The sequence below is a fragment of the Brachypodium distachyon genome, chromosome 3, assembly GCF_000005505.3.
Source record: "Brachypodium distachyon strain Bd21 chromosome 3, Brachypodium_distachyon_v3.0, whole genome shotgun sequence".
NCBI classification, from domain to species: domain Eukaryota; kingdom Viridiplantae; phylum Streptophyta; class Magnoliopsida; order Poales; family Poaceae; genus Brachypodium; species Brachypodium distachyon.
The window spans coordinates 38,535,062-38,560,517 of NC_016133.3; the positions used below are offsets into that span (position 1 = coordinate 38,535,062).

General features: G+C 43.4%; 4 protein-coding genes across 5 annotated transcripts; 2 read left to right on the forward strand and 2 right to left on the reverse strand.

Annotated features, from left to right (window-relative positions):
* Positions 1-3,568: 3,568 nt before the first annotated feature.
* On the reverse strand, positions 3,569-10,145 carry LOC100823189. The gene is made up of 5 exons (XM_010236842.3): positions 9,509-10,145; positions 8,577-8,671; positions 8,107-8,451; positions 5,309-8,010; positions 3,569-5,200 (listed from the first exon to the last, which is right to left on the reverse strand). Exons 1-5 carry the CDS (start codon positions 10,128-10,130, stop codon positions 3,988-3,990), a joined length of 4,977 nt encoding a protein of 1,658 aa, XP_010235144.2. The 5' UTR covers positions 10,131-10,145; the 3' UTR covers positions 3,569-3,987.
* A 54-nt stretch (positions 10,146-10,199) lies between these two features.
* Positions 10,200-12,854, forward strand: LOC100823496 (protein FLX-like 3). The gene is made up of 4 exons (XM_003574459.4): positions 10,200-10,387; positions 11,585-12,113; positions 12,297-12,430; positions 12,507-12,854. The coding sequence occupies exons 2-4, from the start codon at positions 11,593-11,595 to the stop codon at positions 12,647-12,649; spliced, it is 798 nt and encodes a 265-aa protein (XP_003574507.1). The 5' UTR covers positions 10,200-10,387; positions 11,585-11,592; the 3' UTR covers positions 12,650-12,854.
* A 1,885-nt stretch (positions 12,855-14,739) lies between these two features.
* LOC100823797 (probable ubiquitin receptor RAD23) lies at positions 14,740-19,675 on the forward strand. Of its 2 annotated transcripts, none has more exons than XM_010236843.3 (11): positions 14,740-14,923; positions 15,994-16,155; positions 16,315-16,365; positions 16,845-16,909; positions 17,421-17,501; positions 17,641-17,818; positions 18,148-18,291; positions 18,376-18,489; positions 18,581-18,690; positions 18,774-18,852; positions 19,012-19,675. In XM_010236843.3, exons 1-11 carry the CDS (start codon positions 14,858-14,860, stop codon positions 19,147-19,149), a joined length of 1,188 nt encoding a protein of 395 aa, XP_010235145.1. In that variant the 5' UTR covers positions 14,740-14,857; the 3' UTR covers positions 19,150-19,675. The 2 variants fall into 2 exon arrangements, with proteins under 2 accessions (XP_010235145.1, XP_003574508.1); XM_003574460.4 differs by having other exon boundaries at positions 17,424-17,501.
* A 380-nt stretch (positions 19,676-20,055) lies between these two features.
* On the reverse strand, positions 20,056-23,407 carry LOC106866410 (uncharacterized ATP-dependent helicase IRC5-like). The gene is made up of 4 exons (XM_024461443.1): positions 23,133-23,407; positions 21,932-22,115; positions 21,669-21,844; positions 20,056-20,739 (listed from the first exon to the last, which is right to left on the reverse strand). The coding sequence occupies exons 1-4, from the start codon at positions 23,405-23,407 to the stop codon at positions 20,175-20,177; spliced, it is 1,200 nt and encodes a 399-aa protein (XP_024317211.1). The 3' UTR covers positions 20,056-20,174.
* Positions 23,408-25,456: the final 2,049 nt, after the last annotated feature.

Below are 25,456 nucleotides of genomic sequence, written 5' to 3' on the forward strand. Positions count from 1 at the left end.
TTCCCTGTAAGATGATGCCTTTCTTGACAATGTTTATAAAATTAAGGTAGGGGACTCCCCTTCCGTTCAGTTCAAAAAGATTGGAATTCCTGACGGTCTGGGCGATGCAATTTCACATGATCGTGTTGTGTACTCGTGACTCGATCAATCAATTTTGACGATTGCTTACATCTACTCCCTCCGTTTCTTAAAGAATGGCATATTAGATTTCATTAAGACAAGACTTTGACCACAAATTACTATATTAAAGTGTGATTTATATGTCATGAAACCACAAGTATCATTTAGTACTTTTGATAACGAATCTAATGATACTAATTTTATGTCATATAAAACACATCTTGATATGGTAATTTATGATCAAAGTCTTGTCTTAATGAAATTTAATATGTCATTTTTTAAGAAACGGAGGGAGTACTCTGCTTCTAGCCGAAGGAGTATATGTTTCTACCTCCGTGTTATCGACAAGAAATCATTGGTGAAATTTAGAAGCAAACGGGTACTGGTTCCGCGGACATAAAATGGATTTGCTACTCTGCTTCTAGCTTAAGGAGATAAACCGAGCAGTCTAATATTCTGCATGCATATAGGGTAACCAGATGCAATCTAATCGTACACCAAGTGGATTTGATTTTAGAATCTTTGCTCTGGGTACAAGGGATCTGATTCGTGCAGTCAATCAGCGTTTTCAGACAACTTTGTAACAATCGACAACTTTTTTTTTGGGGGGGCAATGACAACTTGCATAGGCTATAACCAACTCCAGATTTCTTCAAGAAGGTCCATGAGCGGCTTCGCGTCTCCTACATTTTTCTTCAAGAAGCTTGCGACAAGTTCATCTCAGGACTCAGGAGATTCCCAGCTTAGGCCGCTTCAAGATGGCATGTCGATACGTTTGATCTTTATTTGAGTTTCTGAAACAGAAACTAAAAGGGAAGGCCCACAACTCTGAGACAGCACTTTATTCTCAGCAATAGCTGGTTCCAAATAAGAACTTTTGGAAAAGTGACTTTGATCCTACAACCAAGATGCGTCAGATCAAAACGTAAGGCTAATGCTACATGCTATTCCCTCCGTCCGGAAAGAAGTGACTTGGAAGGAGTATTTTAGATTAAAATGCACTAATATTATATGCTAAATATCCTATTTTAGACTGATACTATATGATATAGTTTATAATAGTGATTTGGTTTGAAGGCGTGAAATCCACGTTGCAAAAGTTCAGTTTCTAAGACAAGGAGAGGAATAGGAGGATTTTCCAAGACAAGGAGCTCCCAGCTGCTCAACTCTGCCGAAGGATCCTGGAGACCGTGGGTCTGTGGTCCTTCGCCCGGATGCCGCGAGAGTAGGCTTCAGTTGTTTTCGGGCTGCCATGCCCCTTTTTGTTTTTCTGTTTTTATTGCTCATCTCGAGCCTGTACTGGACTCCTTTTTCTCCTGCTCTGAATGAAACAGCAGCCCCGCCTGCTGGTTACTTCAAAAAAAGAGTTCAGTTTCTAATGCCTGTTTATGAATGCAGATATGAATCTGTCCAGCTACTGGCCCTCGGTGGATGTAACCGCTTGTCCAATTCTAAGCGACGATGCAAGGGGAGGCACCGGACTAGCACCACAAGTCTGAAGCTCTCGAAGCCTTCAGTGAAATGACGCCATAGTCACGTACACATCTTATATCGCAGCAAATTCAATGACAAACTAAATACTCCCCTGAAACATTTTATGATGCAAGAGGAGTAGAACACAAAGTCAAGTTGTTGCAGTACGCGCCCTGAGCCATACACTTTGAGCAGTGCCTCGTGCATCGGTGCTAAGTGAAGTACTCTAGTGAGTGATGCTCAGTGTCTAATCAGCAACACGCTAATATCTGAAAACATAATTTCAAGTCATGTTATACTGTGGAATAACATAAGTGCATGCAATGACCTCTTCCTAGTCATGCCAGTCTGTTACAACTAACACAATTAGCACAAAACGGAATACGTACATAAAAGAATGTAACAGCATCACACCAAGTTCAGACATGAGTGAAGACAGTGAACCAACACCTGATTGGCATTCATCTAAAGCTGTCAGAATACATGAAATGATAAAAAGAACACAGAGACACAACATTTGTTACAAGTTTGACCATCATAAATCCGCACCTGCAATATTTTGATGAAGATAAAGGAATTACGTTCAACTACCGTTGTATAGCTCACACGATTAACAGAAAAATGGTTCTTGACAAACAAATTATAACATCTCAATTGTTCAATTTTCTCATTTTTTTATGTTTCTAAACTAATACTCCCTCCGTCCAACAAATGATGTCTCAACTTTGACTAAATTTGAATGCATCTATACACTAAATCACGTCTAGATACATTCAAATTTAGACAAACTTGACACATCTTTTGTTGGACGGAGGAATACTTCCTCCGATCCATAATAAGTGTCAACTTTATAGTTTATACTAAATCCAAAACAGTTTCTTGGATTTAGTACTACAAAGTTTAGTACAAAGCTAAACTTTGTACTAAATCGAAGGCACTTATTATGGATCGGAGAGAGTAACTATCATATTAAACAATATTTTGTAAAACGTAACTCCTTCAATATTGTCATATTTTCATGTCAATATTTTCCAACGCATTTAAAGAGCATGATGCGTTTATGTCTGATTACATGGGACCCAGTCAAAACTGAGGACCTGACCAGAACAGAACCATTAACAGCTGTACAACCATTTTTTCTCAAACACACAATGCGTGTAATTTTGCATTAGAAGAAGCACACTGAGAAGGCACGGAACAGCAAAACTGAAAAAGAAACAGAAGCTAGTAAAAACCTATGGTACGCTGGAACAAAAAAACAAAACAAAAAGAGAAGAAAAAGAAAGATAGCATGAATATCACATAAATAACAGTAATACCAAAGCATATGTATACTAACGTTCCCTTACTTTTGAAATTTAACTTTAACCAATATACCAATAAAAGTTTGGTCATCTGGCGAAAGTGATATCATTGGATTCATATTCATAAGTAATTTATACCAATATATGACTTTTGTGTCACATAACCTGCTTTTAATTTGTCTAATTATTGGTCAAAGCAGTATCTTGAAACGCGTGAGCGCCTTATAGAAAAACGGAGGGGGTATTTAAGTGGGGCTATGTCCCTTGTAAAAAAGAGCTATGGTAAAAACTCATGTGCAGCAGAAATTTAAAATCTGAACCAGTAAGAAGCCATTACTAAATATACAAAAAAGATGGAAGAAAAACGAATGTAATACCCTGGTATCCAGCATGTGCAAGGGGCCATTCCAACCTTTCTCCTGTAAAAAGAATATCAAATTAAAATTTTATCACAAGAAAAGAAAATAATAATTGGAGGAATGGAGAATATTCACCATGAGGAAGTCATACGAAGTACATAGGTTTAAGCGATGCCAGAAAAATCTCCACATGACAGACTTGGACACTGGTGGCCAGATTTATATTGAACGAACACCATCTCCAGGGCATGTACCATTGACACTTCACGATGCAAAATGACAGAAGAAAAGCAGAAACACAAGAGGTGCCCAGATGCTTCAGCCCAAAATTAATTGATTGATCATGTTTAAATGAACCTCATACTGGGACAATGGCCACTAATTAAGGTTGCATAGTGACAAAAGTAAGAAAATATAGAATAAAAAGAACAGCCATAAAGCTGGAACAAGTGATTGTGACCCTACTACCAATATAAATATTTACAAGGGAAAACATGAAAATTGTGAAGTTAATCTGAATTTCACTCCAAGGGTGCATGATTTCAGCACTTATGTGATGTTGAAGCCTTGAACACCATGCCGTTGTCAAATAGTAGTGATTGAATCCATCATGGATTTGCAGTATGTCCTTTCCAGTTCAATCATAACTTAAGGGATTTTTATTATCTTCTTTAGCCCCACGGCCGTTAGACAAGTGTGCCCTCAGGCCCCAGCTCCTCTCAAGGTTGCCGTCAAAATCTCCGAGGGCTTCCTCTTCTTTGTGGTCCAGGCGATCTGGGTGCAGAAATGCGAGGATGAAGTTTATCTCCAGTATGATTCCTGAAATGCTTCACAGTACCATTCCGGTCATATGGCTTGACAGTTTCATATCTATTATCATATTCTCTTTTATTATCACCATTCCCATCATGCTTATTTCCCCTTTCGAAGCTATAAGGAAGTCTTTCATGTGTCGGGCAGTGGAATTCTCCAGATCTCGACCGTCCTTGGGAATCCATAACATCAAACCTGTCATTTCTGGAGGTAATTCTCGGAGGTGGGCTCCTCCGTGAATATCGTTTCTTATTATCAGAAATATCTGCTGTCTGGTAGTTCCTTCCATCAACCCATGTGGAATCATGTTGAGTGTAAGTGCGATTTCTTGATGAAGAGCTGTCTCGCATAACTCGATCACCGAATCCAGGTTGTCTTCGGGGTGAAGTAACTCTACCAATTCTAACTTCAGTCATGTAATTAGGAGACCTACTGTGCCTCCGTATACTTGACCCACCATTTTCCATAATATCCCTTCTGTTCCGAGGTGATGTCCAAGCATGTGGGGATCGAGACCTTGATCCAGAAGGAGATTGGCTATGAGCACGTGAAAGTTTAAGTGAGGCTCTATGTGGTGGGAACCTCCGTTGTTGTCTATTAGACAGTGAGCAACGGACTGAACTGATGTTTCCATCAGCAGTATCATCTTTACCCACCTCAGGACCAAATCGACCAGACCGGTTGCCGCTAGCACCAAAGCGTCGATCTGAAGGTGCTTCCCTAGCATGTGCAGATCCCCTGGACAACACACAACCTCCATCTCTGTCAATTGGAGAGCCCCGTCCAGACAAAGGGAGGTATGAGCTACTTGAGCTTTTCATCCTTCTTGCCATGGTGCCTGCATTTGCTGCATCAACAGCTCTTACCAAAGTGCCATCAGGTGCAACAACAAAGCCATTGCTCTCCATCTTTGCGACAGCAGCTTCCGCAGCATTTCTAGGACCAGGCGGGCCATAATTATAATAATCAGGTGATCCTCGTTGGGTAGAACGAGAATTATTTGAATTTTCCACCCATTGTTCCACTTGGCTGCTTGTTTGACCATGACGTGAAGCTCCACCCCTCCCATGTGATCGATGAGCATCAATGGTCCTTTCAGCTTTGGAGCCTGAACCATAACCATCATCAGATCTGGACAAAAGAAGGGGGGCATGTGGCATTAGTCAATAGGATTCTGACATCAAACAATCAGGAATTAAGTTATCTGTAAGATGACAATTAAAAAAAAACTCAATTTACCTGCAGTGCTCATTTCTGTGTGATCTATCAAATGATCTTGGTCGATCAAGTTGTGACTGGACATCTCTTTTTGATAACCCCATTCGTCGAAATGATTCACCACCTTCAGCTGGATCTAATGTGCCTAAAACACACTGGTTAGAAGAATCAACTCCATCTCTTGAATCATGATGAGAGTGCTCCTGATCTTCAGGCAACATATCCCATCCCGTGGGCTTTGTTCTGATATTTAATGGATCATCACCTAAACCATCACTGCACCTTTCAGACTGGCTGACAGTGGCAGCAGATTCAGCTATTACATGACCTGGGTTGCTCTCATACATTTGAGCCTCACTTTTCATAGTCAGATGAACATCACGAGCTTCTTCACCAATGCTTGCAGCACATATTATTCCAGATCCACCATCTAAGCAGTTACTTGACCGCGAGCGCTTCGATGAGACTGGTGAAACATCACGATCTTCCTTCCTGGATAGTGTTCCATCGTAATCAGCAGTTGGAATACCCAGATTCTTTAAAACAGAGCCAGCAGGTACGGGATGAATGTCAGGAGTAGCTTCTTCATCCTTGTAATCTGATACCTGATAATCGGCACATTTAACTTCTTCAGACCCATCATCCGCCCAATAACGGTCACCGGATTCCCGAAGTTCGCCATCCTCATACTGAGAATCATCCTCCTCAACATCAACTTTTCCAGTCACAGAAAGATTTTTGCTAACATGAGATGTGTCTGTCTGGTAGCACTGCTCTAGGCGATTGCTTGATGACACCTTTTGAAGTCCGTTTTTGTAGCCATCTGGGTAGCTTTGTGCTGCAGATCGTGAATCCACAGTACTGTCTACGTCAGTAACTGCTAGTTTAGTGCATTCTGAACTGAGATCAAGAGCCTGAGGGGCATCACTGGTGATGTAATTTGGTTCTGCACTGCTACTGTTGGCACAAGTAACTAAATGGTTTTTACAATTAATCGGAGGATCCACACCATCCTCTTCATGCACATTAGCCATATTGCAATCAGAAGTGCCCAGGTTATTCTCTGGATGATGATCTGGGAGGTTCAAATCATTGTCTGCATCTGGAGCTCTGTTGGCAACACACAATAAATCTGCGGAATGTTCAGCTTTATCATTGACCGACAGATCAGTTTTGCTAGTTCCTGAATCAACATCTAAAAGTTCCTCATTTTTATATTCAGCTATGCTTTGTAGCGAAACTTGCCCAAGTTTATCATCACTCCAGCCAGCATCAGTAAAACTTTTATTGGAAACTGTTACTGTTGCAATATTTGTGCTTTCCTCAGAAACTATTCTGCTTGCCGGGGGCTTCACTCTGGAGCCCAGATCACCTGTTTGGATTAAACTACCTCCACCATGACCATCCGCAGAAACCAAGTGAGGCAAACCTTTACGATCAAGTGATGTGGCATGTGAAACATCAAGATTCACATCAAGTTTCTCCACATCTGCAGTCAAAGAAAGAGGTTCCTTAATCAAATCTGGATTAGATCCTATATGCAATTCCATTTTGGAAACATAACTGCTCTTCTGCTGATCAGGTAAGTCATTTGTTTCTACAGAGGAACCATTCCCATTTAGAGATTCAGAATCCAATAGCTGTAAATGTTGGGGAGACTGGCTGCACAAAGGATGAAATGAACCATCAGCTGGAAAGCCGCTTTGATCCTTTGTCTTAACATCTTTCGGTACTTCAACCACATGAATTTTGTCACCAGAAAGATGAAGTATGTCACCAGCAACTATTGGGTCACAAAGGTCCTGAGGGTTGTTCATATCCTTTTCAGCATCATTACATTCTCTTACATCAGAAGTTACTGGTGCAGAGCCAACCATACTAAGATGATCATCACCCCCACAATGAGTGTCCCACACCTCCATCGGAACGTTAAGATCCCAGTGCAGCCTAGAATCATGAGTACCGTCAGAATGCTTGGTATGCATAACTGTATCTCCAAAGCAACCTACAAATTTGTCTGGATTGCTTGAGTTATTTGACATGATAACATCTGCAGATTTATCCGAAGCATCATCTGTTTTGTCTGCATTTTTCAAGGAAGAATTAGGCGTTGTATTAGCCTTCAGAGCAGCTGCAGATTCAGCATCATTCTCCAAGCTGTTTAATGTTGTTGGAAACAAAGTGGGCTTCATATCAGGAGCAGATTCCGAGCTGTTTAACGTACTGGGGAACAAAGGCTTCATGTCAGGAGCAGTCTCAGATGATATCAAAGGCCTCCCAACTTTGCAATGTGAAGCATCTGCAATATTTAACTTATCCTCCTTGATTTCATGTAGGAGACCCAACCTTGAACTACCGATGATATTTTCCGGCTTTCTTTCTTCAAGAGAGTGGGCTGATTTCGAGCATTCACCATTTAGTATGGCACCGTCCAACTCACTTTCACAGGCAACAGCAGCCAGTATTGATATACCAGAAAAATCTGCGGTGTCAAAAGGCCCTTTCTTTTCCTCCATTTGCTTGCCTCCTAGCATTTTGACCTTGCGATGCTTACCATATGATGACGTGCCTCCACAAGATCTGCTCGGTATTTTTTCATAAGGATCCACTAGCAGTGGAGTGGGTGGAGGTGATGGAGAACAATCCATATGAAATTTTCTCTTTTTAATTGGAACATTTTCCATGGAATCACTAAAGCGCCGACCAAGAATAGATACCCCGAGCTGCAAACGTATAGTTAAACAGTTAGGAAAATTGAACTTCATGAAATGTATAGACAATTAACTCTTATGTCATGTATTCCTGAGGAAAATAAAGACCTTCTCAGAGTCAGAGACCGGAGCATCTTCCCGTGCCATTTCTCGACTCGGTGCATCGACACATCCATAGAAAGATTTAATTTCATCCGTCATTCTGTCTTCTCCAGAGAAGGTGGTCCTTGCTCTCCTTGGAGCTCTTTGCCTTCTGTTTACAGTATTCCAGTTCACCTCAGGATCAATAGGTCTTGGGAGCTCCAAGCCCATGGTGTTAAGCTTGATGCTACACGATGGGCCGCCTCTGTCCACTATTGATTCACCACCACAGCCTTTGCAGGTCATCGAAATATATGTCTTACTAAGAGTACGAAGTGCCGAAGACCTTCCAGAACAACTGCACAATCGTATCTGCCAAAAGAACCATACAGCAAAAGGTTTTAAAAAAATGAGACAGAAACACAATGACAAGGAGATATTAAGCATGGTAGGGAGTCCAATACACAAACTGCATTATTGTCAAAATATGTGCATACCATCAAATCAGATAGTCTTCCTTCTGTTTCAGCAGAAACAAGAGATGGATTCACATCAACCGCACGTTCAAATCCAATAGATCCCTCAATATCCTCTGGAAACAAAAACAATAGAAGGTTCCTGTTGAGCACCACACGACCAATGCTTATGAAACGGTTTGAAGAATAATAGTGTCACAGTCCACAAAGGATGCGCATAAGCAAGAGTTAAAAGCTACGCGTGGATTCTTCAGCAATGCGACTGCACCAAACATCCACAGTATGCCCACTACCTTGAACCAATTCAGCACCAAATTAAGAAAAAGACTTTGAATTTCCAGCTTGTGGTTTTCAGTAAAATAAGAATAGACTTTGAGCTTCCAGCATGATGGCTACAAACAATGACATTTGTCTTGCAGCACGTATGGCACACCAGAAGCTAAACTTAAGAGGTTGTCCTGCCAAGACTGAACCCCCATGGCAATAGAACAAAACAGCTGCTGCTCCACAAGTGAAGTCAACTGCCCTCATCCCTCAGCCATCAGACTCCTCCACCCCATTGAGAACCAATTTGTCTTCTTCCGAGACAACTAATTCCCAGGAAAGCAGGCAGATCTGGAAGCTGACGAATTTCCGATGAGCACCTTTCTCTGGCGGATGCACAGAAACGATGAACAACAGCTCGAGGCCCACAGATTGAACTGAGACAAATTCCTCAGCCAGAAATCCAAATTCCTCAGGACAAAGCAGATCTGACATCCGAAGGGCGAAAACCCATCTTCCATCCGTAGCTCATGGCGGAACCGGCGAACCACAGGGTTGATCACCGTGGCGGCAGCCGACACCAGACCAAATACCACCTGTTAAACCCCCCCTAATCCGGCGCCACGGGAGGCAGCAAAGCAGCAGGTAGAGAAACTACTGAGATCTCTAAGATCTAGGGTTGCGTATACCTTTTGCTCCAGCCTTCCTCATCAAACCCAGCACCGTCGCCTTGCGGCTCTCTTGGCTCTTCTCCGTCCCGTGCGTGTGCGAGTGCGTGCCCTGGGCTTCAGCTGGAATCTGAACTCTTCCTCCCCATTCGCTCCGTTCCCTTCCCTTCCTCGCTGGATTCCTTGCGTGCGCTGTGTTGCGAAGAAAAGGAAATTCCCCGCGGCTTTTTCCACCCCTTTTGACCCCCGTCCGGCCGGGCACGCGACCCAACAATCGGCGGTGAATCCCTGCTGCTGAGGTATCCGCCTGCGCCGCAAAGCCGCCTCGCCGTCGCCGCCACTCCTCCGGATTTTCTATTGGACCCTTTTCTTGTTCTACTTCGCCGCCTGCGGAGGGTGGGAGGAGAAGACCAAGACCATAATATATTTTGGGGTTTTTTCTAGTTCGAAGAATCCGTATTAATATCTCGTCCCGACGCCAGCCGGTCTGGTCTACCTGCGCTGCGCCTGCGCAGCGGAGGAAAGCCACCAGATCCCCCAATCCGTCAAGCGCCTCTAGTGGTCTGGGTCTCTGGTGCGGCCCGACTTCATTGAATCGACCGAGGCCCATGTCCAACAAGCGGTCCAACAGGCACGAGCCCATGTCCAGCAGGCCCAACTCACGGAAAGGCGTCTTGTTCCCCCTGCCGGCCTGCCCTGACTCTCCTCCTGAGTACCACCGGCGGAAGTCCACCGCGTGACCTAGATCTATCGGCTACCACGGCGTCCCCTCACTACCGCCCACCACCAAACACCGCCGTCTCCTCTCTCGCGCGCCGCCGCCGTCGCCGTTCCCGTTCCTCCTCATCGCTGTCCTGCTGCCTCCACCCCGTCCGCAATCTTTCCCCGTTGGATTTTGAGGTATGAGCTTGCTTTACTCCAGCGATTCCTTAAAAACCCTACCGAATAAGCTCCATAATTTCTCGACGTGCCGGTGAACACCTGATGCATTATCTAGATCCGGCCAGCCGTAGGCATATATGCTATCGCACTAAACAGCCAGATTCCTTCCAGTTATCATGTACTTGTCCTGTGCATACATCAGTCAAGAACTGCCGATAGAATTAACAAATACGGAGTAACAAGTAATACTTTCATTAACAAGCAAGACTATCATAGTGTGTATTTCCTGTTTCCTCGTTATGTACTTTAGGGTCTTAAGTGGTATACTACTGATGGTATATGCTCATCCATTCCACTTGATGTAAACAACAATATCTTGATGTTAGCAATGTATAATTTTGAGCCATTGTGGTTGGAGCATTACTTTTGAGTTTTGATCATTTACAACAGATAGAGTTTGCAGAAAATTATATGTATCTTAGATGCGGAAAATCACATTGAAATCCATTTAAAACACATCGATTGATTGTTTTCATTCCTGAAGCAGTCAATCATCAGGAGTATCAAGCATGCCCTTAGTTTAGCAAAACTGCTTGTATGCTTCTTACTTGAGAAATTCTTGTTTTAGCATGTGGAGTTCTGAACCTAGCATAATCAATGCAGTTTGAATTCTATAGATATTTTGTTGGAGTTTACCAATTATGCATCTACGTGATCTTGTAAGTACATATATTGCTTAAGCATAATAGAATATCGACTAAGTAAATGCTTATTGTGGTGCTATATGTTCACGTGTACTGCCCATCATTCCCTTTTCGGCTTCCTTTTCTAAATCATTTTCCCAATCATGCTTGTACTGATTTACCCATCTTTTCTACCACTATTCTGAACATAACCCTGATATGTATGGTTGTTGTGCTATTTATGTAATTGAATTTGTACTGAAGAGTTGAAACACAAACATATTAAAAAGAGAGATCAAATTTGTTATTAGTAAAATTAATCTCATCAGTAACTGGTGAAACTTGTGTCACTGAATCCAGTGAAGATGTGTAGAAATATATTTTGGATAGTGAAATTTCACATGGAAGTCAATTGTATTGCAATCGTGCTTTTTGTCACACAGTTCTCACTTTTGCTTCATTCACTGTCATCGTGCGTGCACGTTTGTTCTATTCTTATTCTTTTGTCCAACGTTCTGGTTATTTTTTATAGGCCTGTAAATGGCAGGGAGGCACCGCCTAGCTCGCCAGTACTACGAGGAACCACGAGCATTTCGTGATGGCCCACCTCCTCGAATTGCACGAGAAAGGTCCATTTCTCCGCGTCGCTTCGAGGGAGAACTGTCTAGTCGTCGTGTTGAGATACGCAGAATCCGTGAGGACAACCAACATCTGGTGGATGAAATCGTTGGTCTCAGGCAAGCAATGCCTCGTTTGAAACAAGATCTCCATGCCTCGAGTCAGGCTATACCTAAGCTCCGTGCAGAGAAAGAACTTGAATCGAGGGAGTTGACTCAGAGGAATCTGAAGCTCGAAGCTGAGCTACGCTCCTTAGAACCTCTTAGGCAAGATGCCTTGCAGCTACGATCTGAAGTAGGTACACTACAGTCTTTGAGGCAAGAGTTGACTTCAAAGGTGCAGGGTCTAACAAAGGAGCTTGAGCATCAGAACTCTGAAAGCCAGCGCATACCTGCCATGATAGCTGAACGTGATGGCCTGCGGCAGGAACTGGTCCATGCTAGGTATTGAACCTTTCTGGTTTGTGTTTCTGCTACAGTAGATGCAGCATTATGCTTTTTCTGATGTGAAGTCTTAGTTGGTGGCTGGCATGAGACATTTATTTTAGCGTTCTGACCATTTCCCCCATTTTGTTTTAGTGGAATAGTAATAACTAACTATTAGTATCTCATCTGATATCACTGCAGGGCGGCCCTTGAGTACGAGAAAAAAGCAAAGCCAGAGCTGATGGCACAGGTGCAAGCAGTGGAGAAAGATCTCGTAACTATGGCTCAGGAGTCTGAGAAGCTAAGGGCTGAGATTGAGAAGAGAAGGGCAACTAGTAGGTTTCGCTTCCTTCTTGTATCCAAGTTACTGAAAGTAATTGTGGCTAACCTATATAGCATAATTTAATTTAGGTTTCAGCAGTCATGGAGCTTATGGACCACCTATGGGGACGCCTGGGATGGGCTTGCAAGGCATCTACGACTGTGGCTATACCTACACAGAGAACCGCTATGGCGCTGGACCATGGGACCCCCCTGGTTATCCGCACCCTTGATTTGAGCTTCTAATCCTTGTTACCCTTGAGGCAGCATTCATCGTCATCACTCGGCAGCACTTATTGCAACAAAGTTTGTATCTATGCAGTAAAACTTGTGGTATGCTGTTGCTGGTGTTTTCGTTGTGCATTTGGGTGTTGTTAGCTTTGCTGGCATATGTGACTCCATTATACTGGCTATGGTTATATTGATCTTTCTTCAGAACATTGTCTCCCAGGACACGAGGCAATTTATGGCAACAAAGGATGAAAAATGTGATTTAAAATCCAAAATTCATATAGGTACCTGGTGTGTTCTGAAGCCTTCTGAAGGTAGACTCCCCTTTTATTATGCGAAGAAATAAACCCAATCCGATCGATCTAAGCCTTAAGGGTCTGATTGTGTCGTAAAGGGATTGTCGAATTTCCATGATACTCGGTTGCCTAATAAAACTAACGTGTCACTTTAAAAAATAAGGAGCTTTCACTCCAGCATGCAACATCCCTGAAAATGTCTAAACTAGCTTAGGAAATAAACTTCACGTGTGCATATTTAACAATCAAACGGACCTTACGCAATTTTATTGTAATCCAACAACAAACTGTGTAATTCTTCAGGACAATAATCTCACGTAACAACATTTTCATATACTTCTCGCTATCTCAAGTACTCCCTGCTAGTCCACCTTGAACATACCATGTGCTGCCATCATACCGTTGTTGCCGTTTAAGATCCCTCGTCGCACCAATGGTGGACCTAAACCAGAGACAGCAAATATGGCTTCCCGGCCATGGAGTAGCGGGCTCCCAAAAAATGATTTTGTTTTCATGTATACAAAATACATGCTACAAATTGACTTCAAAATTCCCAGAGCGAAACCAAAGAAAAACTAAGGGGTGGATAGAGGAAAAGAACACAATACTTTTCTTGTACCATGGTGAGGATGGACAAGTATATGTCTCATGGGAGAAAGAGCTAGTTCCTAGTCCACGGTTATCGTCAGCAAAGAGTAAGGAAAAAGGGAGAAAGATGCAGATGGTTCGTTCTTTATAATTCCCGCAAACAAAACACCCATAGCAACGCATGGTACAATATTCTGCAAGTGTACAAACGTATCGTACGAAATATATAGAATCAATTGTTCGGTTACACAATGTTCACGATTGGGAGGTAATGGAAAGGAATTAAGCTGCAAACGAGATGATTTACGGTTATCCGACCGGGCAAGAATAACCGAACTGCGCCAAATGAGAAATCAGAATGCTGCTGAAATCGGCCGTCTATACCGAAAAGGATGGGGGCAGTAATTCAAACTTTCGCTTTCACTCCCTACGATAAGAATCAACCCGAAGCGGTACGTCAACCAACCCAAGCGGAAGCGACCTAGGCGGCGGCTAGGGTGAAAAAAAAAAATCCCTCTGCTGGCTGGCGGTGCCGCCCGTCCGTCCCGTCCCCTATGGCTTTCCTAGCCTCGAAGGTGCCGCGAATCCCGTCCGCTCACCGGTGGAAGGACCGATCATTTTTTGTTTTAGGGTTATTATATGTCTTCTTCAATATGATGAGGCGACGGCTACATCTTGCAATCAGAATAAGGTACGTCCCGCCCTATCCTCATTCCGGCAGTGCGCCTAGCGCCGGCGGAGGGCGTGTGGAGTTATGCGTCCGGCGAATCCCATGGGATCCAGACGTCTTTTCAGGTTCTTCCGGTCTGCGGTTCTTATCTTTGGTGATGATTGCGGTTCTGGTGCGCTGGTCCTTTGGGGCCTTAGCACGACGACTACCCAGCCGTCGACTAACACAAGCAATCCTTTCACAAGCTTTGCCCAGCTCCGGTGATGGAGGGGCAAGGATGGTGCCCCACCTTCGGCTGGTTCTAGTGCTTGTTGCTGGTTCAAGGATCTACTTATAATTTTTATTACTTTTAGGACTCTTTGTACTACTGATGATGATTATTAGTAGATCGGTGATCCTTTTCGGAAAAAAAAAATCAACCCATCACAAAGAGAATTGTACTCCCAGGACTTTTGCATAAATAGCACCAGCCGAGAGGGCCCAGGCCGCAAAACTACGGCGCATCGCCCCCGCTTTTACGCTGTATCGCAATTCGCAACCGCATACACAACTACTACCCGACATCCCTCCCCTTTCTTTCCCCTTGCCCACTCTTCTCCTAACCCTCGAGCTCGACGCCAAAGGCTGCGCGAGATAGCGTCCCGACCGGCGGCGTGATGAAGGTCTCCATCAAAACCCTCAAGGGCTCCAGCTTCGAGATTGAGGTGGATCCCACCAGCAAGGTACGCCGCCGCCGCCGCCGCTGCCCCCTTGATTTTCACAGCCCCGTACGAATCTGCTCGTTTCCGCGGCGATTTTTTAGCTCAGGCAGTCGCGTCCGGGTATGTATAGGATTGGCGCTGTCTAGGGTTCTTCCCGGCGTAGCAGCGCGGGTAAGCTCAGGGTTGTGGGGTTTGTGTTAGATTGGTGCGAATCCACTGGGCTGTCACTCGGATTACATCGTGGGGTTGTAGAGTAGATTCGTTGTAGGAGGTGCGATTCTCGTGCTTGCTCTCGCACGCGAGGTTGCTGTGGATTGGTGAGCCGGCTCGTTGCGTTGTCAGTGCGTCCCTGCCGATGGCTTCTGCTCCCGGCCAGTCATTGGGTTGAACTAGGTTCTGATGGCACGGCTGCTTCTGTCACTATTGGAGCGATATTACGGTTACGAATGTGTTTGAACTGCTTGATGGTGATGTGTAGAATATGATATCAACAACGACATATATATGTACCGCTTGCCGCCCTTTTAGTTATGGGTCTTGGCTGTTGTGGGATGTACCATCGAAATCAGAAAAAAATTAGGTCGATATGTGCTGGTACCACTGGAACATGCATCTCGTGTTAAGGGGTTCTTTCCTGGGAATGTTAATGGTACCATCAATGTTGAATCTAAGATTTGTACTAGGGTTGCCAGCTCTAGTAAGGCTGTTCTATCTTTAATTTAACCATAGAGTTTTGAGAAAAATCTTTCACATGGTTTAATTACTTTTTTATTTTCTCCATGGTGATGTCGGGGGATGGCAGAAGTGCCCATCTATATGGTTGAATCTGCAGATAGGTTCAGTTAGCACAGAGCATATCTCAGATGTGCATGATAACTTATTCGAGATGAATATGACATAATTGTTGTTAACCTTGGCTGCTGATCAGCAATTATTATTGTTAGATGTCATTCCTCGAGTATTGTCTGCACTGTTTGATGCTTTATTGTCTCACTTCGTCAAGACTGTGTTTCTTAGCACTTGAACTCCGAATCACAGACTTGTAGTCACTATCATACGGGATTGTTTTTAAGTACTATTGCTTTCTGCAGGTTGTCGATCTTAAAAAGCTCATTGAAAATACACAAGGACAGAATGTGTACCCAGCTGATCAACAGATGCTCATCCATCAAGGGAATGTTCTTAAAAATGACACAACACTAGAAGAGAACAAAGTTCTGGAGAATAATTTCATTGTTATAATGTTGTCTAAGGTACGATAAGTTGTAGTAGAGAGCCCACTACTATTGTACTAGAAAACTAAATTTTTTTAGCCATCTGTTAAACTAGAATTTCTTGAAATGACCTTGTAAAGAAAAGCTTGGAATGGTGTTAACATCTCTTAATTACAACACGGACCAACATTTTTGCAGAAGGGATCAACAAGTGCTGCTTCAGGTACTGCCAAGGAGCCCACAAAGCAGGTGATGTAGAATTGCAGAATAGCAATATTTCATCCTTTTTTTTTGTAATTTTTCTCTCTCATTATACCCCACTCATCATTTTTTTTAGGATCACCAAACAATTAATCAAATGTGGTTTGTGTTATCCCACATATTATGGGAGCTTTATTGCTTTGTTTAAAGCAACGTATAATTCAGGTGGAATTGGCTTTTGCTAACTTTCCTATATATATATATTTGCCGTGCATGATTGTGGCATTGCTAATATTATCTCTTGCATATGTAAGAACCAAGCCAACTGAAATTGAGAAAAAAACTGTTAAATATTAATAATTCATTACGTTACATGTTCTGATATCTGAGAAGAGCTTGGACTAAGATTTTACATGAGGCTGGTATCATATTTTCCAAGTTTGATGTTGTTTGCTGTTTTTACTTAAGCAGTCATTTTCTTTCACCAAGTATTGTCCAGTTTGAATTAATATGTATTCATCTTGCAGCCCATGGTTGACCGAGCAGCACCTGTTGCCCCTGCAATGCAACTACCTGCCGAACAAACACCTGTGTAAGTATCCACTCATGTTAGCCAGACTAAAAATTATTGAATTCTTATTGTGCAAGGATCCTCTTCTTAAATTAGTACTCCCTCCGTCCCATATTAAGTGACTCAAATTTGCCCAAACATGGATGTATCTATGCCTAAAAAGCGTCTAGATACATGTAATAGAAAGTCACTTAATATGGGATGGAGGGAGTAGTATTAGAATCAAATAATAGCACATGTGGTTATTAATCTGTTACTCGGATATTCTTTTGTTTGCACCTTCCTTTGTTACTTACTCCCTCTGATCCTAAATTCTTGACTCAAATTTACCCAAATATGGATGTATTTATTCTTAAAACGTGTCTAGATACATGTAATATTTCGACAACAATTTAGGATCGGAGGGAGTATGAAAGATAGTATCTTTCTTCACATCTTGTTCTGGCTAAGTTTAAATTGCTTAAAGTCGTAAGTGTGAAAAGTTCTGTTTCTGGCACAAGCTAATATCGTTCCTTCTTGATGTTTATTGAAGCAGCACGCCTGTGAGTGCACCTGTTCCAACTGCACTAGCTGTTGCGCCCCCTGCTGCTACTGCTGCTGCGGCAGCGGCATCGTAAGTTCTCACATGTTTCCTTTTGTTCTAGAAATCTGATCAACTTACCCCTATTGTCTTCCTGCCTTTTATGGTCCCTTGATTAGTAAGGCATGAAGTGACATTTCGATAATACTTTCTGATATTGTGATTTGAACAGCACTCAAGCAGATCCGTACGGTCAAGCTGCGTCAAGCCTTGTTGCAGGAAGCAATTTAGAAGGAACAGTTCAATCCATTCTGGAAATGGGTGGAGGAGCATGGGATCGGGACACTGTTGTGCATGCTCTACGGGCAGCATTTAACAACCCGGAGCGGGCTGTTGAGTACTTGTATACTGTAAGAACCACATTTTCTTCATTTTCATTTCTATTTTGCTTTCTTGCTGCCTGGGATTATGAAATGCAAGCACAATGAATTACACCTAGCATTATTATGGGATGCCTTAGTTTGTGGTCAATGGTATTATAGATCTTTGTAATTCAGGCTTTTATCTGGGATTATGGTCCACATCAGGACCCATATTATATGGTACAATGGCTCCACGTTTTCTCTCTTTTCTTGTGTTCATATCTGCCAAACTTATCTCTTGTTTTATTACATCTTAATTTTATGGCTTAATGTTTTGACTGGTGTTTACTATAATGTCATTTTGTCTTTTGGTACAGGGGGTTCCCGAGCAAGAGGCCCCTGCTCCAGCTCAAGAACCTCCTGCACTTGGCCAACAAGGCGATCCAGTTCAGGCTCCACAATCTCAGCAAGCAGTTGCTTCATCTGGACCCAATGCTAATCCCTTGGACCTGTTTCCTCAGGTTCTCCCTCCCTCCCTCCCTCCCTCCCTCCCTCTTTCCTCCAACATCATATAATATCTGACTTATATCCAATTTAACCCGCAGGTCCTTCCAAATGCTTCTGCAAATGCTGCTGGTGGAAATCTTGATGTTCTGCGAAACAATTCACAGTTCCGTGGCCTGCTTTCTTTAGTCCAGGCTAATCCTCAAATTTTACAAGTATTTTTCGTGGCTTTATCTTTTCTTCCTTCTAGTTGCTTACTTGTGACATTTCTGTTGACACACAAATCCTTAAATCCTTAAACTGCAGCCTTTGCTTCAAGAACTGGGGAAACAAAACCCACAGATTTTGCAACTGATTCAGGAAAACCAGGCTGAGTTCCTGCGGCTGATAAATGAACCTGCAGAGGGAGCTGAAGGGTATGAAATTGCAGCAGTTTCTGCTTCTACTCTCTTTTACGGCTTGTTTCCTTTGCTTGACCGCTCTGAATACCCTGAACCAGGAATTTGCTAGAACAGTTCGGTGCGGGAGTGCCTCAAACTGTAGCAGTCACACCTGCCGAGAATGAAGCCATACAGCGGGTAAGCTAATAGATTTGCCTCCCTCCTGTCTAATGTGGCTCTCTGCACATTCTGTCTGTACTTTGTAGAACCAGGATAAATAACTGATTTCGTGTCACCCAGTTGCTTTATCACGGTACTGCACATGTCATACAATCGCCTTTTGTTGTGTATATGTAGCTTGAACACATGGGCTTCGATCGTGACCTGGTTCTAGAGGTTTTCTTTGCGTGCAACAAGGACGAGCAGCTAGCAGCAAACTATCTCTTGGACCACATGAATGAGTTTGATGATGAAGCCCCGGAACCGCCACAATAATTTGGTTTCTACAGTTTATAAAGGATACATGTCACGCACAAATGCGATGATCGAGCCCATTTGGAAGTTTGGAACAGTGGTGTTTCATGCCAAGTTTGGAACGGGCGGTGTTTCTGAAGGCTGAATGAATTGCCCCATTTAAGGTTTCCGGGCTTTACTTTTTAGTTCCTCATTATTATTCTCCTTTTCTGTTTGGGACGCATATAGTACATACTCTAGATGACACATGCAGGCTATATGTAACCAGGTATGTAAGTCGTAGTGTCGTTTACTGGCTTGTGAGAGTTTAAAAGTTGAATGTGTTTCTTCCAACCCTTTTTCTCATTCGGCTGAATGCTGATAGCATCTGCCTCCACAAGAGGCGATATACATCAGTCAGCATGACATGAGTCCAAGAACAGGTATCAACTAAATAGCAGACAAGTGAACTGATTAGAAGCGTCAAATCATTGAACTGGTTTTTGTTGTTGAGCAGGCATTGACTCGATTTCATCTGTATTTGCTCAAAATTAAGAGCTTTGTCCCAGCATGGCAGCATTTGTTGTAGGAATTCAGATGTTGCTCAGTGACGGCCTATGTTCCCCCTTTTCTTTCGCTTTGGTGGCGATGTCTGTTAGAGGGGAGGGGGGAGAGGAGCCCCGGCTCTCCTCCCTCTCCGTAGATATATACTACGGACAATGTGACCACTAGTTTAATTCCAGTAATTTTTTTGGCAGAAAAAAGGTGGGAACTGCATAAATTTGGACAGATGCTTCAACATATATAAGCAAAAATAAGTAGCAGTAACTCTTGCATATCAGCAACTTTTCAAACGTTCTCAGGAGTCAAAGCAAATGACACTGCAGCGGAGGAATAAGCAAACTCCATGCTAACTAAGGGCAATCAGCAGAATCACACATGCAGATATCACATGGTTCCAACATAAGCGAGATTAACTACTCGGAAGCATTAGTTGACGTTTGACAGGTCCACCGAACATCTAAGCAAGTAAATACATTCATGCTGCTGTAGCAATGGAGCAAGCATTATTTGTTTCCAATTTCCATGAGCAACCAATCCTTTCTCATGTCCATCGGGAGAGCCATAAGAGATTCAAATTGGCGATCATCACGGACAAGAGCACTGTAGTATCTTAGAATATCAGAACGGGCTAACTCAGGTATCTCTTTGAGTGACTTGAAGATTAATTCTGAGGAAGTTGAATTTGGCACTTGCACAAGCACAGCTGGCTTGGAAGGAGCTTGAAATGAGTTATTGCACTCTTCAAGTGTGGAGGTAGGTCTGGGTGCAGCATTTGTTCGTGCCCTCTTTACAACATTACCTTCCAGGGCGTATTGACTGGATAGCAAGTTATCCGATGGAAAGAGGTTCCTGTAGCATGTCACGACTTTCTTTTGTGGAACTCGGTTTTCTATATCTTTCTTTTGTGGAACCCGGTTTTTGATATCTTTTTTTTGTGGAACCCGGTTTTCTATATCTTCCTCCATCTGCCTTCGAAGGAATGGACGCAGAATGGCGTGGAGCTTTGAAAGAAGGGCCCTTTTCTCTTCATGTTGCTGTTCCTCACCACCTTTCCCAGGAAAATCAAACCTTAAAAGAAGATTGCTATCCGTCAGAGGCAAATAAATAAAGAAATAAAATGCAATACATGTAACATGTAACTTCAGAGTCTTTGAGCAACAAAACTGACAAACGGTTGAAGCAAAATCGGCACAAAATTGTTGTTAGAAATATATGAATGTTAATTGATTCCTCAGTACGGTTTTCAGTAACATTTCAATGTACAATGGAGGCAATCAAAATACAAAGTATATGCCTACGATAATATTTAACAGACAATTTAGCAGGCATGCCATTTCAGCAAAAACAATAATCAGCAAAGAGGATAGCGTGCATCTTTGCTAGTCCAGATATTTCATTTCAACTAGCGTTCTTCACAAAGGCTAGGATTCATGAATTACAAAAACAGAACAAACATATTTTGCATGATAAAGGAGCTTCTGGACTTCGCTAAGTGCAGTTGTAGGATAGCATAGTTTCGGAGCCTCATAATATATAGTTATTACATACAACTACAGGAGAATATCTATTCCAAGATTAGTATTCAAATAGTGAAATCACTACTGTAGTTCACTACCATTATGAGTTAATGACAGATAATTGATAGTAAGAGAATTTACATTTCCTAGTTTAACAACCATTGACATATCTGTTCTGTCAGATCAATATAAGGCAGGTCAATGGCAGGAAAAACCTTTCTAAAAAATAGGTAATATAGCACCAGAAAATTCAGGTAACTATTAATATACAAAAAAAAGAGACAATTTGGCCTCACGGCAGCAATCAATAGCTGATGGACACGAGTGCTTCCAAGTTCCAACTCATGAAGAATATGAATGAAATATAGAAAGTGGAACATATCGAGCATCATGGGCTTTGTAAGGGAAAATCGAGAATGTAACAAATTGCGTAAGGTAAGAGGGTGTACAACAGTTTGAGTGTTAACTAGCAAATTATACCATGAATCAAATTCCTCACGAGATGAGAACATACGAGGCATAACAAAGTTCAATCGTGACCACAGCTCTGCTAGGTTATTTTGAAAAGGTGACCTTATCAAAAGGAGCTTATGATCCATCGGCAGGCCCTTTAACTTATCCAATAATTCAAATTCCCATTTCTTGAGCTCACGGCCCTGAAAAAAGAAGTATGGAACTGACATGTAAATAAAAGAAGGGAGAAAACGATGAAGGAAAATGATTTATGTATGTTTTTCCATCACCTCATCCACAACAACATATTTCCACTCGCAATTAGTAAGGCGTTGTTCATCTGTCATGGCCATCCAATATGTAGTCAATATGATCGGAAAATCAGGGCCAACAGTTTTGCACATGAACTCTTTTCTCATCTTTGTCCGATCCTTTGTTACTCCAAAATAAAACAGATCCTTCAGACGAACATCTCTGAAACCAATCATCTTGTCGTAAGACATCAACTAACAGTCCAATGCGGTGCAACTTTAGAAACTTTACCCTATCGCCCGCGACCACTCTGCAATACCGCCATCAGAAGTGATTATCAAGTATGGACCATGCAGACCCTTCTCTTTGAGACGATCAAGAAACAGGGTTGGTTCTACTGTCCCAAATCCCAGATGATCCGTATCCCATTTAGCCTATTCTGCCACAGTGATGTTAGCCACTCGATATCTTTGTCCCACATTTCGAATTGTGTGAGGGTAGCGTCGTCAGCGGTAGATTTGGTAGGTAGTTTCCCAAGGAGAACTTCTGAGTGTGCCAGGATTTCATCCAACCTTCTAGACAGTTTCTTAGGATCAGAAGCAAGTGCTGCAGATTCAGCCATCTTCACGCAAGAGAGTCAAAATCTCGTTGGACAGGCAAAATACACAAATCGCCCAAGAAAAACAAAATTATCTCGTTCGTCTGGAGATCGAATCACGGCCTTTTTATTCTTTTGAGAAATCAAATCGTGCACCGGAACGGATGTGGAAGAATCGGCGGCGGCGGCGAGCGGAGGCAGCGCTGGCGGTGGCGGCTGCGATCTTAGCTTACCCCATTCGCCACGACAAGCACCATCCCGTCGACCATAAATCGCCACCGGATTAAACCCTGACGAAACACCACCCCAAATCAGCGACCTTCTTAAACCCTACAACCAAGACCGCTTCGTGACTTCGTTTATCCCCATACCACAGAAGGGCTGAATCCGTGTTATTACCGAAACGAGCAAACTAGCAGATGGAAACACAAGAGTTCCAGGGAATCTGGCACAAATTGCATTCGACAGGAAAGGATTTTTACATCACGGTACAGTTTATTCCCCATGTTTTTCTGCAAAATAAAACATAAAAATAATAATCTAAAGGAGCTTTTCCGATAACTTCTCCGGCGAATCGTAAAATAAAAATAAAAACTTCTCCGGGGAACCCTTAACGAGAAAAAGGGTTGCGGAGGCCATACCTTATAATTTCGATCCCCCTTCGCAGAAACAGCGGCCGAACTAACCAGAGAATGGACCTCGCTGAGTCGCTGTCGCTGGGGGAAACCAGGAGATAGAAAGGTGAGAAGAGCGGCAGACGAGAAGTGAAGTGGGGGATTCTGAGAAGCGCCGCCGGGGCTTGAGGCGGGACTCCAGAAAAAAGAGAGGGAGTTTCTGGCGGGAGGAAGAAAAAAAGGCGCGTGCTCCAGCGTACGCTCTGGGCCTCCTTAAATTGCCCATTCAGTTTAAAGCCCATGATACTCGATCTGTTCCGCTTTCTCTCCGTCCCACAGGCCACGCAGCTCGACCGCCCCGAGGGGGCGGCGGGCTAGTAGTTCCTTCACCTGAACAAGACCGAAGAGCAGAGCAGAAATAAATCAAACAACTGAACAAACCAGTAGAGGCGAGGGCGTTCAGGACAAACCAGAAGGGATTCCAGGCGGCCAGGCCCACGCGGCGATTCTCAGGCCCAAGAAAAACCTCTTCAACTTTCTTTCAAACAGAGCTTATTTTTTAGAACAACAAACCTTGAGTTTCGATGGATTATAAAGACAGTGAGTCGACAAACGGCCAGGAATCACCGGCCTCAAACAACTTTCCAACATGTTCCCACCACACCAGAACGACCTCCAACCTCAGCCCTGTGAGTAGGCTAGATCCGGCGAGGCCAGGGAAGAGATGGTGCTGTTGACGTGGCGTGGCCGAACCACAGGGACGCCGCATACCAGCTTTGTCAGCCCGGTGGACGGTGGTTCAGCGGTGTCTCTCCCTATACAAGGACATCAGTGGACGGGTTGACGCGGCCGGCGTAGCCGATCCACGGCTCCGTTGCGTATGAGGCCAGTTTCTGCGAGCTAGATGTTAGATGTTGAGCCAGACAAACTAGAAACTGGACGTCAGTCGCTGTGAACGACCTTGGCGGAGGGAAATTCGAGCCAAAATAATCCCTGGCGCTTCATGCATATTCGTATGCCTCTTTGCAGTTTCATCTAATATCCCAATAAACATATATACTCTGTCACCATAATATATATGTCACCACTGGAAGCCTACATTTTTAGAGAAGTGTGGAAACTTTGATGAGGAATGGGTCATGTTTCACTGGTTGCTTTTATAGGGGGAAAGATGGAAGTGACACTTTCATGCGTGATGAATGAACCAAGTTTCTTCTACGTACGTGTATCATATCATGTGTGTGCCCGTCCCATGCCGATGGTGAGAGGCATCTGCTCCACGGAGAGCCCAATACGAGGTGCAAAGATTGTAAGAGAAAGCCTACATTCTTTAAAGAAGTGTGAAAACTTTGATGAATCGGTACGTGCACGGGAGTAACAGGCAGGAGGTTTTGCGCAAAAGTGCATTTAAGATCTAACGGCTCACGTCGAAACTTTGCAGGTTTTCACTGGACCGGTGTTTTCACCGGATACGTCACCACAAAGAGAAGAGAGTCTTATAAAGACAACGATGGCCTCAAACAACTTTCAAACATGTTTCCACCACACTAGGCACGCTAGGGCGACGTTGCACCTCACCCTTATGCGTTTGCTGGATCCGGCGATGCCTGGATTGAAGGGAAGAGATGGCCCGAGCACTGGAGACATCCCAACGATGTTGCAGAGCCGTCCGTCAACCATGAGTCACAAGTTCTGTCAAAGCCGCACCATCGCGAATCATCCAATCCCTTGTTCGTTGACACATAATCTCAAGACCCCACCAAAGGTACGCCTGTCGATGTCCGGGCGATATATACGGACTTCCAAACTAGTATGCACGGAGAGAAAAGACATGCGTTGTCAAAAAAGTACTCCAGTTGAGTATAAAACGAAATGGTCATCCGATCATCACTTAGAAGTGGATGGGTTCTGATTCAACAAGATCACCGCTTTATTTCCAAATTATGATCTAGACTTGCCAAATAAATTATCCTACAACGACGCCATGAACCATGGGGTGCAGTGTGGACCCATGTGAGAATCGTTCAATCCTATGATGCGGCTAAGTAAGTAGTTGAGTCGGAGAAGTTGAGACTAGCATCGGAAGATCAAAGGGTTATGAAACGGAGGGAGGAAGTACATGTGTTGCAACGGAATACTCAGTATAGGTACCCTACATGTGTTGCACCGGAGGGTGGTATAGAAAATCTCCCTCAAACAACCTACACCTACGGCTACTGCGTCCACGCTCTCTTGCCGACTCCGTGGTTCAGCAGTGGCTCTCTCTCTGTACAGGTGGCATGAACGGATGGGTTGACGCTGTGAACTGGACATTGGACCAACCAAAAACTAGACGCCAGTCACCGACCCTT